General features: G+C 34.5%; 1 protein-coding gene across 3 annotated transcripts in view; it reads left to right on the plus strand.

Annotated features, from left to right (window-relative positions):
- The window catches only part of FNBP1L (formin binding protein 1 like), a 105,409-nt gene that overhangs the window by 63,510 nt on the left and 26,164 nt on the right, over positions 1-15,735 (plus strand). For all 3 annotated transcript variants that reach the window (XM_082688714.1, XM_082688713.1, XM_082688712.1), the window contains exons 3-6: positions 5,369-5,422; positions 6,636-6,783; positions 7,545-7,607; positions 13,836-13,940. In XM_082688714.1, the coding sequence (XP_082544840.1) occupies positions 5,369-5,422; positions 6,636-6,783; positions 7,545-7,607; positions 13,836-13,940 (370 nt within the window). The remainder of the gene's footprint in view (positions 1-5,368; positions 5,423-6,635; positions 6,784-7,544; positions 7,608-13,835; positions 13,941-15,735) is intronic.

The raw sequence follows: 15,735 nt of genomic DNA on the forward strand, positions 1-15,735 counted from the left end.
GTATGCTAATTTTGTATCCTGCAACTTTACTGAATTCATTAATTCTTAGCTCATTTATAGTTTTTGGTAGGCTCTTTAGGGTATGGTTTTGTGTCATCTGTCAATAGTGACAGTTTTACTTATTCCTTACAAATATGGATGCTTTTTATTTCTTTTTCTTGTCCAATTACTGTGGCTAGAACTTCTAGTATTATGTTGAATAAAAGTAACAAAAGTGATCATCCTTGTCTTGTTCCTGATCTTAGAGGAGAAGCTGCTTTTCACCATTGAGTATGATGTTAGCTATGGGCTTATCATGTATGGGCTTTGTTATGTTGAGTAACGCTCCCTATATCTCTACTTTGTTGAGCAATTTTATCCTGAATGGATGTTGAAATCTTTTCCTACATCTCTTGAGATTATCATATAATTTTTATCCTTTGTTGTGTTAATGTGATATATCAGTCTGATTGACTTATGAATATGAGCCATTCTTGCATTCCTGCTATCAATTCCACTTAATTGTGTTGAATAATTTTTGAAAATTTATTGTTGAATGTAGTTGACTAATACCTTATTGAGGATTTTGCATTATGTTCATCAGGGATATTGATCTCTAATTTTCTTTTTTTTTGTAGTGTCTTTGGTTTCGGTATCAGGGTAATGCTGGTTATGTAGAATGAATTTGGAAGCCTTTATTTAATTTTTTTTTTCTCTAATTTTTTGGAATAGTTTGAGAAGGATGGATATTAATTCTTTTTTAAATGTTTGGTAAAATTCATGTGTGAAGCCATTTGCTCATACATACACTTTTTTTGTTACGAATTTTTTTCGTTGTTTCTGAGTCAAATTACTAGTTATTAATGTGTTCAAATTCTTTTTCTTCCTGATTCATTCTTGAAATATTGCTTTTTTCTGGGAACTTGTCCTTACTTCTACATTGTCCAGTTTGTTGGTGTATACTTTTTCATAGTAGCCTCATAATCCATTTTATTTCTGTGGTGTTGGTTGTAACTTCCCTCCTCTTTCATTTCTGATTTTGAGTCCTCTCTTTTTTCCTTTCCTTTTTTTTTTTTTTTTTTAAAGATTTTATTTATTTATTTGACAGACAGATATCACAAGTAGACAGAGAGGCCGGCAGAGAGAGAGAGAGGAGAAAGCAGGCTCCCTGCGGAGCAGAGAGTCCAACGTGGAGCTCGATCCCAGGACCTGGGATCATGACCTGAGCCAAAGACAGAGGCTTTAACCCAGTGAGCCACCCAGGCGCCCCCTTCTCTCTTTTTCTTGATGAGTCTGACTAAAGCTTTATTAATTGTTTATTTTTTGAAGAACCAGCTATTAGTTTTGATATTTTCTATTTTTTTAAGTCTCTATTTCATTTATTTCTGCTGTGATCTTTATTATTTCCTTCCTTCTTTTAACTTTGGGTTTTGTTCTTTTCTAGCTCTTTTAGATGTGAGGTTAGATTGTTTGAGATTTTTCTTTTATCACTATAAACTTTCCTCTTAAAGAACTGCCTTTGCTGTGTCTCAAGGGTTTTCAGTGTCAAGTTTACATTTTCATTTGTCTCAAAGTATTTTATTATTTTCTTTGATTTCTTTGTTGACTTATTGGTTACTTAGTTGCATATTGTTTAGCCTCCAGGTGTTTTTGTTTTTTCCAGTTTTTTCCTTGTGATTGATTTTTCAGTTTCATACTGTTGTGGTCAGAAAATATGCTTGGTACGATGTCAGTGTTTTTAAATTTATTGAGACTTGTTGTGTAGCCTAAATGTGATATCTCCTGGAGAATGTTCCATGTATACTTGAAAAGAATGTATTCTGTTCTTTTTGGGTGGAATGCTGTATGTATCTGTTAAGTGCATCTGCTCTGATGTGTTGTTCAAAGCCAATATTTCCTTGGAAATTTTGTGTAAGTGTAGTGCTAAAGTCCCCTACTATTTACTGTATTACTGTCAATTTCTCCTTTTATGTCTATTAATGTTTGACTTATATATTTAGGTACTTCTGTGTTGGGTGCATAGGTATTTATAGTTCTTGTATTCTCTTGTTGGATTAATCTCTGTATCATTATGTAATGGCGTATTTGTCTCTTGTTAAAATCTTTGTTTTAAAGCCTGTTTTATCTGGTACAAATATTGCTACCTCAGCTTTTCTTGTTTTCATTTTCCTGGAATATCTTTTTCCATCTCTTTACTTCCAGTCTGTATGTATCTTTAGGTCGGAAATGAGCCTCTTGTAGGCAGCATATAGATAGGTCTTGTTTTTGTTTTTTTGGTTTTTTTTTTAATCTATTCAGTCACCTTCTGTCTTTTGATTGGAGCATTTAGTTTATTTACATTTAAGATAATTACTGATATGTATATCCTGATTGCTGTTTTGTTAATAGTTTTCTGGTTGTTTTTGCAGTTCTTGGTTCTTTTTTTTTTCTTGCTTTTTTCCTTTGTGATTTGATGACTTTTTTTAGTGTTTTGGTGGATTCTTTTTATTTTTTGTATATGTGTTACTAGGTTTTGGTTTGTGGTTACAATGAGGTTCATGTATAACATGCTGTGTATGCATGCTATATATAACATGCTATGGTCACTTTAGTTACTAAAAGCACTACATTCTTCCCCTCCCTTTGTTTTATGCATTTAACATATATAGTTTACATCTTTTTATTTTGTGTATCCTTTAACTCATTATTGTAGATAAAATTAATTTTACTACTTTTGTTTTTTTAACCATCATACTACTTTTATGAGTGATCTACCATTTTTACCATATATTTGTTTTTACTAGTGAAATTTTTTCTTTCATAATTTTTTCTAGTTGTGGCCTTTTCTGCTCCAAGAAGTCCCTTAAACACTACTTGTAAAGTAGGCTTAGTAGTGATGGAGTCCTTTAACTTTGTTTGCCTGGGAAACACTCTCTCCTGAATGAATTCTGAATTCTGAGTGATAACCTTACTGAATGCAGTATTCTTGGTTATAGGGGTTTTTTTTGTTGTTGTTTTGTTTTTTTGGTTGTTGTTGTTGTTGTTTTTCTGTTTTTGGCACATTGAATATATCATGCTGTGGGCTGCAGAGTTTCCACTGAATAGTCGAAACTATAGACTTAGGTGATTGTTTCCTTCTACATAATATTTACTTTTTTGTCTTGCTGCTTTAAGATTCTGTCTTTAATTTTTGACATTTTAATTATTATGTGCTTTAGGGTAGACTTCTTCAAGTTTATCTCCTTTGGGGCTTTCTTTCCTTCCTTGACCTGGATATCTGTTTTATTCCTCAAGTTAGGGAATTTTTCAGCTGTTCTTCAGATAAATTTTTTCCCTCTCTTTCTCTTTAACATCTGATACCCCCAAAATGCAAATGTTGGTATGTTTGATGTTGCCCAAAGGTCACTTAATCTATTCTTTTATTTTTATTTATTTATTTATTTTTATAGGATTTATTTATTTATTTGAGAGAAAGAGAGAGAGAGTTAGTAAGAGAGGGAGAGGGACCAAAGAATAAAACCTCCAGCAGACTCCCCACTGAGTGTGGAATCCAATGCCAGGTCTGATCCCAGGACTGTGAAATCATGGCCTGACCTGAAACCAAGAGTAGGATGCCTAACTGACTGAACTACCCAGGTGCCCTAATTGTGAGTTTTTTTATTAATTCGGTAAATATTAACCCTTCTCAATGTCTTGCCTGTTCTTTCCCCCATTGTTCAGGGTGTTAAGACTTTCTCTTGTCTATCATAGCACCCTTTGTTACTTTTATCATAGCATTTATTATGCTGTATATTGTAATTATTGGTATATGTTTACCTTCTTTCAATAGAGTATAAATATCTTGAGCATGGGTACTCTCTCATTTCTTAAGTTCCCAGTAGCTTGCACAGTGCCTAGCATATAGTAGATAAATATAGAATGGATAAGCTGAATTAAGTGGAATGAATCAATGATGATTTGAGAATAATTAAGACAATGATTCTTTTGAAGTATTTATTTGAAAGACCATAGGGCCATTTATTTTGTAAATGCCTACAGATTAAAGCAGTGTATTCTCATTTTTTGTGTTGATGGATTAGTTTCTTTGTAAGTTTCCAGTTCATTGTATATTAATGCTTTTGTAAAATACAGTAAAAATTTAGTACTAGGAAAATGACATAAAAGGAGACATAAAAATAGGCACCAGTTTTTTTATTATTAGATTCAACAGCCAAATTTTTCTCACATTCTGTACTTAGCTTTTTGTGGCTTTGTAACAGAGTCTGTACCTTTACTGTCCATTGACCATATTTTGAGAACTGTACAAAGCACTGGTAAATGCTTTACAAATGTTACCCACTTTAATTTTCATAACACCATAGTGTTTAGGTACTGTTATCGCCATTGATAGGAAACCAGGCAAGTAAATTACCTAAGGACACATAGATGGCTACACAAAACAATTAGGATTCAAACCCAAGTAGTCCATTCTGACTTTATAGTATATGTTCTAGTTTCCTCTGAGTTTGCAAAGGTAAGATAAGGTAGCATTTTAGGCTGAGACTGTGTAGAATGAACATGGATGCAGGCAAAGAAAGTTAAACAAGTATAAATATAATTAATTTGCTTAAAAAAGAGAATGTTAAGGATCATAAAAGCAGAGTTATGGAGGATGTTGTTCTTTTATCCTGTGAGTCACATCTGTTCGCCTGTTACTCTTAGTTCATACTAAAATTCCTGATTTGCAAAACAAAATAGTGATGGTATTTCTTTGAAATACTTGTCTTTTTGCTCTGGCTCAGTTTAGTAGACTGAAATTTGTTTCTTCTATTCTTTGTACTTTGCTTATTCTCACCTCTGTCCATTGACCATATTTTGAGAACTGTACAAAGCACTGGTAAATGCTTTACAAATGTTACCCACTTTAATTTTCATAACACCATAGTGTTTAGGTACTGTTATCGCCATTGATAGGAAACCAGGCAAGTAATCATCCAGATTATTATGATTACAGTCATACAAACACAGAAATAACATTTCTTTTTATAGGTATCAGTATTTCAAGAAAAAAGTATAGGGATCATTTGATGTTAATGGTAGTAGAGGATTATGTTGCTGTCTTGTTTTATGTCATTAAATTCTTGATATCATGAAATTATCAATTTTTAGAATATTTCAGTTTCAACAATAGTATTTTTTTTTTAACATATAATGTATTATTAGCCCCAGGGGTACAGTTCTGCAAATCGCCAGGCTTACATACTTCACAGCGCTCACCATAGCATGTACCCTCCCCGGTGTCCATAACCTAACTACCCTCTCCTTACCTCCCTACCCCTAGCAACCTTCAGTTTGTTTTGTGAGATTAAGAGTCTCTTATGGTCAACAGTAGTATTTTTTATACATTAAAAAACTTTTTTTCTTCCTGTAGAAATCTGGTTAAGAAGTACTGTCCCAAACGTTCCTCCAAAGATGAAGAACCAAGGTAAATTATATACCTGTTTATTATTGCATATTAAAATAAAAAAAACTTATATTTTTGTTATTTAGTAAAATAAATATGCTGGTAGCCCTTTATAATGATTTTTAAAAGTTGTAATTAAAAAAATCACATGTTCTTAAATAAGAAAGTATTTATTCTGATAAGAAAGAATATTTCATTGGGCTCAGTTTTCTGAAATAGTTGAAAGTATGGGTTTCCAAGTAAAATGTGGACTGGGATTGTACTTGAGTGATTTAGTCTTCAAAAGAAAAGGGTATTGTTAGTTTGTCAGATTCTTGCTTTTACTCTTACCAGGTATTAAAACAGTTTAGCTGGTTAGTTTAAAGGGATAACAAAAAGGAATAAGGTTTTCAGAGTAACCTTGGAACTCTTAATAAAAGTTTAGGAATTGCTAATGAGCTTTTTGGTAGTCTTAAACAGGGATATGTGGATGGTTGTAAAATATAGAAACAAAGAGACTAGACTTAAAACAACTTTGTGTATTATTGTTAGTTGTTAGGGTTCTTAAGTTTAGTGTTAATGGAGTATTATCTGAGTTACTTGCCTTCAGCTGAAAGAGTGTTCAGGCAGTGTATTTAGAATAGATCCGTACATGTTAATACAGCAATTCTCTTTGTTTTTCTCCTTCCCTCCACACACATTTTTTTACCCTTATTGCCCCTTCCTACCCCTCTTTGGTGCCAACCATAATGGCACTTTACTTCCATTCAGGATGTGGGCAGGCATACAAGCAGCTGTGTCCAGAGCTGATAGCAAAATTGTTCTGTAGATCAGCCATCGAGATGCATTTGAGTGGTATGATTGGCAGGTTCTGTCCTCGAGAGCAAGCACATCATCTCTGCAACAGGTTCAGCTGCCAGTCCTAGGAATCCCAGCTCATTCCCCAGCTCAGGCCAGTCAATTGACTACTTAAGAGATTCCAGTATGCCAAAAGAGCCTGCAGGTAGTATTCTTACTATTTTTTGACCCCATATATCCCTTTATTTATAAATTAAGACTACTTGAAGATATACAAACATACAACTTGAGCTAAATATAGTATTCTTTTCATATAGTTAATTTGGAGCTACTAGCAGAGAGTTAGGTTGAGTATGTTAAACTTTGTCAAGTGTCAGGCTCAATCCATACCTCATGGAAAACATTTTTAAAGAAAAAAATACATAAATTTCACCATTTTTTAATATGTTTTTGTCAGGTTTACCTCGTGTATAGCCTTTTTTAACATCCTTAACGAGTTAAATGACTATGCAGGACAGCGAGAAGTAGTAGCAGAAGAAATGGCGCACAGAGTTTATGGTGAATTAATGAGATATGCTCATGATCTGAAAACTGAAAGGAAAATGGTAATTATTGTTTTCATTCAGTTATATAGTACATGAAATGTTTTCACATGATTACTTTGCTTTTTAAAGTAACATTCAGTATAAACTGGTTTGCTGTTTTGGTTTCTTTTAACTAAAATTCTCTTAAGATACTCTTGCTAATTTGTGATCCTTTGGGTTTAAGACCAAGATTTGGTAACCTATAGCCCATGGGCCAAATATAGCTTACTGGCTCTTTTTCTTCGTTCCTCATGAGCTAAGAATGGTTTGTAATATTTTGGATAGTTGAAAAGAAAGTCAAAAGAATATTTCATAGCATGTGAAAACTGTTTGAAATTCACATTTCATTGACTATAATTAAAGTGTTCTTGAAACACACCTACACTCATTTACTTAATGTATTTCCTGTGGCTGCTTTTGTATTATATCAGAAAGGTTGAATATTTGTAACCAAGACCACATGGCTTGCAAAAACTTAAGATATTTAAATATGACCCTTTATAGAAAACATTTGTCAACCTCTATTCAAGACAAGTCCTATCTTTGTCTAGAGATTATATCTGTCTTATAGGATATACTTAAAGTATTCAGATAATACTCATTAAGTGCATTTTAGTGAGTTTTGCTTTATTAATAGTCTTTTCCTAGTTCTTGATAGAGTTATATAATTAGTACCTCAAAAAAATAAAGTGAAAAGTAAAGGTTTGGGGGAGTTTTTAGAATTTTAGTACTCAAATATAATTTTTTGTTTGTTTTATTTGTTTTTTGGTTATGATCTTCAGCATCTTCAAGAGGGACGGAAAGCTCAACAGTACCTTGACATGTGCTGGAAACAGATGGATAATGTAGGTTATAATGTTTTCATGCTTATAGTTTTGTAGACTACTTAGCCCCAAATTCTCCTATGCTTCACATCTTTTGAGTTTAATATTTCTTGATGTATTTATTCTCTTTGACATTGGTGCAAAGAATGTGAAATCATTTTGTCATTTTTTTTTCTATATGGCTTTATATTGTACCAATTCTGTAATCTTCAGATAACTTCAGATAACTCTAATAGTTTAGGAATATACTTTTTGATTTTGCAGTAGTTACTATAAAATATTGATAAGAGGGTGGGGTAGTGGGAGTATTAATAGTGATGTATCTCAGAAGACCATTTGACAGAGACTTAGAATCTAGTTCTGTCTTTTGATTTCTTTAGCCTATGAAAGATGAAGACAGTGGACTAGATTATATGAAATGTTTCTTCTAGTTTAGTGATTCTGTAATAATGTAAATCTCCCTAGTACTGGGCTCCTGCTCATAGACCATCAAATGTTAGGAAAGAAAATATTTGGTAGTATTTATAGGTAAAATTGTAAAAGTGTAATAATTATTTATTATAAAAACTTTCCAAGGGTGGGGAAAAAAAAAAAAAACAACTTTCCAAGGGTGGGGGCTCCCGGGTGGCTGAATTGGTTGAATGGCTGAGTCTTATTTTCAGCTCAGGTTGTGGTCTTGAGGTCCTGGGATCCAGCTTAGCAGAGAGCCTGCTTGAGAATTTCTGTCCCTCTCTCTTTGCCCCTCCCTGTGCTCACTCGCTCACGTGCATTCTCTCTCTCTCAAATAAAAAATCTTTAAAAACAAAACAAAAAACAAACAAGAAAAACCCCAGACTTCCAAAGGTGCTTGCTAGTGTGCTTTCTCTTAAATATTCTGGCATGCAGTCATTTGAAAAACAAGATGTCTGTAAGGAACATTGTTGTCTGCTTTCCTTAAAATTTTCTACCACATTATGTTCTATAGAATAAGACTAATATTCTTTCTGGGGGCACCTGCCTGAATCAGTTGAGCATCTGACTCTTGGTTTTGGCTCAGATCATGAGTTTCAGCTGTGTTGGGTTCCCTGCTGAACGCAGAGTCTGCTTCAGATTTTCCTTCTCTCTCCCTCTCCTCCTCTGCCCCTCCCTACTCTCACAGGCTCTCTTTCTTAATACATAAATAAAATCTTAAATATATTCTTTCTGAACTCTCAGGTTAGCAAGCAGCTAACTCTTTACTTGTTTACTTGCGTATTTTTTATTATGGACATTATTCCTTGAAAATTATGCCAAAGGGAGTTTTTCCCATGTTAAATTAATTTAGTTTGCGCTAAGGACTTTTAGATTTGAGATTTTAAAAACTTCATGTATATACATGTTTTTGGCCTTTTTTACCTTTTTTTTAAAATCACAAATTCAGAGCTTGAAATCACGTATTCTTTTTTTTTTTTTTTTTAAGATTTTATTTATTTATTTAACAGCCAGAGATCACAAGTAGGCAGAGAGGCAGGCAGAGAGAGAGAGGAGGAAGCAGGCTCCCTGCTGAGCAGAGAGCCTGATGTGGGGCTTGATCCCAGGATCCCAGGACCGTAGGACCCTGGGATTGTGACCTAAAGCCGAAGGCAGAGGCTTTAACCCACTGAGCCACCTAGGCGCCCTGAAATCATGTATTCTAAGAGTAAAGTTCTGCTATATAAATGTCATTGATATATGATTGTAGACACTTGTGCTAATTGAGAATTCTTATTTATATTAATAGTCCATTTCATTTTTGTTTTCATTTTCATTCTAATTGGTTTTAATAAGACTTTTAGGGAGTGTTTACATTTATTAAATTTTAAATTACCTTACCTAGCATTCTTAGTATCTGCCACCTAATGAGTGTGGATGTATGTGTGTTTTCATTTACACATAATAACAGACTCCTACACTCATGAGTCATTGGTCCCTTTAAAAACTTGTGTTGGCACAAATTATTCCTGTTAATATGTGCTGACTTGTCTTTAGAATAGTTGGCAGTTACTAACCATAAGTTAGAGGGGTCATAAGAAAGAAGCATTGAAAAAAAATGTGAGAATGATTTCCTTAAGGCATTAACAATACCATTAAAGGTGTGTTCAGCTCAACTTAAGTTTATTGAAGGTATCGTTGATGTGTACTAAGTCATGGTCAAAAAGTGAACAGTGGGGAAAAAACACATAAGTGACATAGTCCTTGTTTTTGTCTAACCTGCAGTCTAGTGAGGGAGCAGACAAATACAATTTTTGTGGAATATGTAGAAGTATGTGCAGGATCTCATTTCTTAGTTCTGTATCTTCCTGTTTAATCAAGGAAATGAATTTGTGAAATTCCTAACATTTTTGAAATAATTGAGAGGAGATAAAGAAGTGGAAGAGACAGGCTGAGTAAGTGACAAGTTGAGGAAAATATTTAAAAAGACAGTTACTAACCTTGGGATAATGAAAATAGGCCACACCGGCATTTAAGATGAGGGCAGAAGAGAGGAACCTGCAAAGAAGATTTTGAAGGGATGATGAGAAATTACCAAGATAGAAGTATCAAAGATGCCAGGTCTGTCAGGTGGCTCAGGTAACAAAGCGTGCAAATTTGTTAAGAATAGAGCTCAGAAATGGAGCAGTTTCAGTGCTGTTCAGTAGCTCAGTGATATACTTAAGCTGCTTCTGCTTTCTCTGTCCACTTTTTATGTCTTGACTATGTTGGCTTTTTTCCTCAGGCTTGTCTCCTTATGGTCAACAACCAGCTTAAGCTGCCAGGCACCACATCCTCTCAGCTGCATGCAGAAGCAGGAAAAGGAGAGCATTTCTCTTTTAACTGTTCCTTTTTATTAGGGAGGAAAAACTTTGAGAAAATCCCCAGCAGACCTCCTAATGGGTACCTTTGACAGGATTAGATTACTTGACCATGCTCCAGCTGTGGGGAGGCTGGTAAAGCAAGTATCAGCTGTTGTCAGGCTTTACCCTGGGAGGTGGGCTCTTCTAAGAAGTGGTGGAGGAATAGAATTGGCGGCTGATCAGTCTGGCATGTAAAGGGTGGAAGGAAGGGGAGTCTTTTCTGGAGTGTATTCCTATATTCTATAATGATATCTTTCATGGAAGGAGAATTTTTAATATTACTGTATTAGTATTTTTAATATTGTACTAGTGATTCTTTTGCTGTTGCACTGAAATTAATAGTTTCTTTTTCACAAATAATAAGATGACTAATACAAAAGTAATTTTGTATATAGTAGCTTCACATTGAAATAAAATTAGTAGCCTGTAGCTACTCAGTTTGAAAACAGTGTGAACTGAGTTTCAGAGAAGTAAATGTAGAAATTTATTTTTAATGTGGAAATTTAGTCTTAATAGGAAAGTGACATTCTGAATATTATGTGCATTCAGATATATTTACGTGCTTTGAATAAATTGTACATGTCTTATTTGGTATTGTTATACTAATCAAAATGGTACATTTAAAGAATTTGTAAAATCTTCTGCACACATTTATTTATGTTAATTGTATAGGTGTGTCTGATTCTAGCTATATGACAATCTGAGCTAACTCAGAGACCTCTTGGCTACAAATACTTTGATATAATATCTAAAATATTTTTTATTGTATTTTAAGTTCTTAGAAGTAAGAGAAGAGAAAGGGAAATCTATTACTAACTGCTAGAAAAAGGGTAAACTAGAGGTCAGAGCAATAGGTTTATGAGATACAGTGGCATTTGAAGAGTAAAGGCAGAGGTATTAGAGTGTGGTGGTTTATTGGACCTTGGTAAGGGTTTACGTTTTAATATACCGGGACAGAGATGATGTTTTAGCTCTATATGTTGTAGAGAGTTGGAACTGATAAACCTGTGTAAAATTTTGAACCTTCAAAGGACTGGCCCTTTAGTGAAACATGAACTGTAAGAACTCTGCCCACTGGTCAAAGGAGACAGCAGAGAAATTTGTCTCTGTCTGAAGGTCAAAGGAGGAGAGGTGTCTTGTGAAAAATTTAGGCTTTGACCTTGTAGTTACGAGGTTCGGAACCCAGATTTGCCCCGTGTGTAGTTTTGTAATCCCCAAGATAAGAAATAGACATCTAACTTGTTCTAATGAGGTTGTTAGCTACATAGAAAATGTTGACATCCTCTGCTTTCTTCTGAGTGATTCTCAGAATACAGTAGCAAGGGATATGTTTTTCCAGGTAAGAAATTGAGGAGTCTCCTCTGGGGAATCTAACTAGCTTGCGAGGAAAGACTTACAGTTAACAATAGTAGGGTTTCTCCGAGGGAACTGACCGGCCATATCACCCTAGAGGAAGAGACAATAATCCAAAAGCCCCATCTGTAGAAAACTTTAATTTAGCTTTTAAAATAAGAACAGAGAGGCACGGATTCTCAGACATTTAGAGAAAACAACTAATGTAAATAATAAAAACCAAAACTTTGGCATGGGGGTGCAGCTTTGAAGAAACAATAACTGTGAAAGAAAATAGAAAATAGCAAAAACAATCAAAACATTTGAAACACTATTAATATTCTGAAAGGGAATAGAGAAGATACTATATCTGTGAAATAGGAATAAGATGCTGTCAAAGAAGGAATACACACACAAAGAAGAACTTTAGGATAGTAGAAATGAAAAACACATTAGAAAAAAATAAAATTGAAGAAATCTCTTAAAGTAGAGCAGAATGATAGAAATTGAAAATACAAGAAAATTAGAGGGCTCATCCTATAGGTTCATTTTCAAGGTAATAAGCATTCTATAAAAGAGAAAACACTGAAAATGGACAGACAAAAATAATTCAAGAAAATTTTCCCGGAATTGAAAGACATGAGTTTCCAGATTGAAAGGTTTTTCTAGGTGCTCAGCACAGTAAACTCAGAGCAAGACATATCTTCCTGAAATTTCAGAGCCGTTACGAGAGAGAAGATGCTTACCAGCCTCCAGAATGGAAAACAAAACAAACATGTTTTATGCAGAGGATCAGGAATCAGAATGGGATCAGGAAGCCAGAAGATAGTGGATTAGTTAGTACTTATACATTACTGAAGGAAGACAACTTCTGACAGCATCATACCCAGCCAGATTTTATCAATTGAAAGTGATGGCAAAGGTTTTTTTGGCCATGGAGAAATTTGAAATGAAAACGATGAAAATGAAAATAATGAAAATTACCTCCTGCAGATCCTTTAGGAAGCTGTTGCTGAATGTATTCTAGCAAAATAAGGAACCAGGAATGGGGAAGGTGTAGAATTGTCAAAAGGGGAGGTGAAAGGAATCGGCAATGATGGTGAAGGAATTTTTAAGGAAGCAGCTATGCAATAGGTCTAGTTTGGCTAAGTAGTCCAAATTTCAGTAGATCAAGGCCTTTGGAAGAGATTTCACTAAGAAAATAAAATGAAGGGCTCCTGGGTGGCTCAGTGGGTTAAGCCGCTGCCTTCGGCTCAGGTCATGATCCCAGGGTTCTGGGATCGAGTCCTGCATCGGGCTCTCTGCTCAGCAGGGAGCCTGCCTCTCTGCCTGCCTGTGATCTTTGTCTGTCAAATAAATAAATAAAATCTTTAAGAAAATAAAATGGATAGAATTCTGAATATGTTTGAATTAACTGAGGAGATTTTTAAAGAACTGTGCACACTACGGTGGAATTAGAAAAAAATATGTTGAAAACTAAGCAAAGATAAAAAACTAAGTCCAGGAGTAAAAAAAAGGAAGTATGCCGGAAAGGAAATATGGTCCATATCACACAGCTCTGTTGTGAATAGCTTTTACAAAGTCATAGTCATTTGAATTAAGTGAAAATTTCAAAGGCCTGGTTCTGGGCTAATGGTATTCCTGGGACACCCTGAAGAAACAAATTGAAGCCACTTTGGAGGGAGGACATTTCCACATTCCACCACAAAAAATGAAAAGCAAACACCAAAACCAACCAGCTAAACAAACCTGCAAAACCAAACACAAAACATCAAACAAACCAAAAAGTCCTCCTGAAGGTGAGCTTATAATAAAAAATTATAAAATACGTGTGATTTTTTTCTTATTGGCAGATGATGAAGTATATTATATATATTAACTCAGTCATGGCTGTGATTTTTTTTTCCTTCACAGTCTATGTCTGATATTTAGGTCATATGGATTGATTATAATGCTAACATTTCTTTTCTAATTTAGAAAAATTTTATTTTTAGTATGTAATTCTATACAATGTACAGTTGCAGCATTTTATTTTTTTAATGAGATAATTCTGTATCTCAGTGTGATATTTTAATTTTTTAAACAGAGTAAAAAGAAATTTGAAAGAGAATGTAGAGAGGCGGAAAAGGCACAGCAGAGTTACGAAAGATTGGATAATGATACTAATGCAACCAAGGCAGATGTTGAAAAGGTAAGAAATAATCCAAACTGACTTCGGTATCAAAATATCATTATTTACATATGGAAAATAGTTATAATGTTTGTATTGGTAGTTTTCCCAAGAAAAAAATTATGTCCAAACCTAAAATATACAAATATTTGTGTACTTCCATATTACAAGTTAGTCTGAAAAAGTAATTAATATGTGTTACTTTATTTTATTCTAATGTCTTAACTGCATTCAGAATGCATAAGAAAGAAATGGTTGCAATTGAGAATGAGTTTCTATTCTTCCAAAACAATAGAAAGTCTAAGGTAAGGGATGCCAGGGTGGCTCATTTGGTTAAGTGACTGCCTTCAGCTCAGGTCACGATTCCAGGGTCCTGGGCCCTGGGCTTGCTGCTCAGCAGGGGAAACTGCTTCTCCCTTTGTGTGCTCTGCCTGCCTCTCCCCCTGCTTGTGCTCACGCTCTCTGACAAATATATTTTAAAAAAAGTCTAAGGTAAGTTGATGGGGTGTGCAAATGGGAGTTGGGTAGTGTGGTTCCCCAACTTGACACAAGGCAAAACAAGATCAAAGTGTCAGAGGTATGTGATGTTAGCTGTTTATGTGTGTGTGTGTTTGTTTGTTTGTTTCATTCATTCATTCATTCATTCATTTTGGGAAACTGAACTCTTGTCACTAACTGACCTGGGTCAGATGTTCTGTAACATTAACTGTTTGTACGATCAGCCCTGTAACTTAGGCTGCTTAGGTTTTCCTTCTCTCCTGCTATATGCTCTTTTTCTTAGAACATTTGACTTAGTGATGGAGCTGAAGTGTTGGAATTTTGAACCTTACTCCACATTTTTGTGGAGTATATACCAATATATATACCAAATATATAAATACACCATTGTATATTTTCAACTTAGGATTTTATAATTCTCTATAAGATTAGAACAAGAAAAAAGTAAGGAAGGGAGTAGTGATTTATTTCCGTTTTCTTTACTACTTTAAAGCTACAAAATTGAATAAAATCCAGATTTTACAATTACCTTAAAGGCCTTCTAGTATAGCTTGTGAGGCTTTTTATTTTTTCTGCCTGGTTTTTTGTTTTTGTTTTTAGATTTTATTTATTTATTTGATAGATCACAAGCAGGTAGCGAGGCAGGCAGAGAGAGAGGGGGAAGCAGGCTCCTTGCGGAGCAGAGAGCCCCACTCGGGGCTTGATTCCAGAACCCTGAGATCATGACCTGAGCCAAAGGCAGAGGCTTAACCCACTGAGCCACCCAGGTGCCCCTTCTCCTTGATTTTTAATGACTTTAAACCTCTAATGATATTAAGTTCCATCTTGTTGGAAATACACAGTCTTAAGGCAGTTCTCCCCACCCCACCCCCCGCCGGCATTAGCATTTCCTTATATTGATCCCACTCATTACTCTGTTTAAATTTCTTTGAGATACCAGAAACATATCAAATCTGTATTTTCCTCCTAATAGCTCTTTAGATATTTGTAGCTTATTTTCTACCCTTAGATAAACCATCATGTTTCTTTTATTCTATGTAGGAAATACTTTCAAGTTAACTATTTTCCTTTGGATACCTGTTAATTTGTTAATATCCCACATAAATTATGTTACTTCTGATTGGATATAATAATACAGGTATGGTCTTACTGGTTCTGAGTTTGATTGCCTCCCTTGTTTTGAACACCAAATTTATGTTAATCATGGCCTAAATATATATTGACCACTTGTTTGGATGGACTCCCATTGAGTTTATGGTTAACCCAATGTTTTTTCATATGTAGTGTGGTATGCAAACATGTTTCAGAACTTGTGCTG

Source organism: Mustela nivalis (genome assembly GCF_964662115.1).
Source record: "Mustela nivalis genome assembly, chromosome: 10".
Taxonomy (NCBI): Eukaryota; Metazoa; Chordata; class Mammalia; order Carnivora; family Mustelidae; genus Mustela; species Mustela nivalis.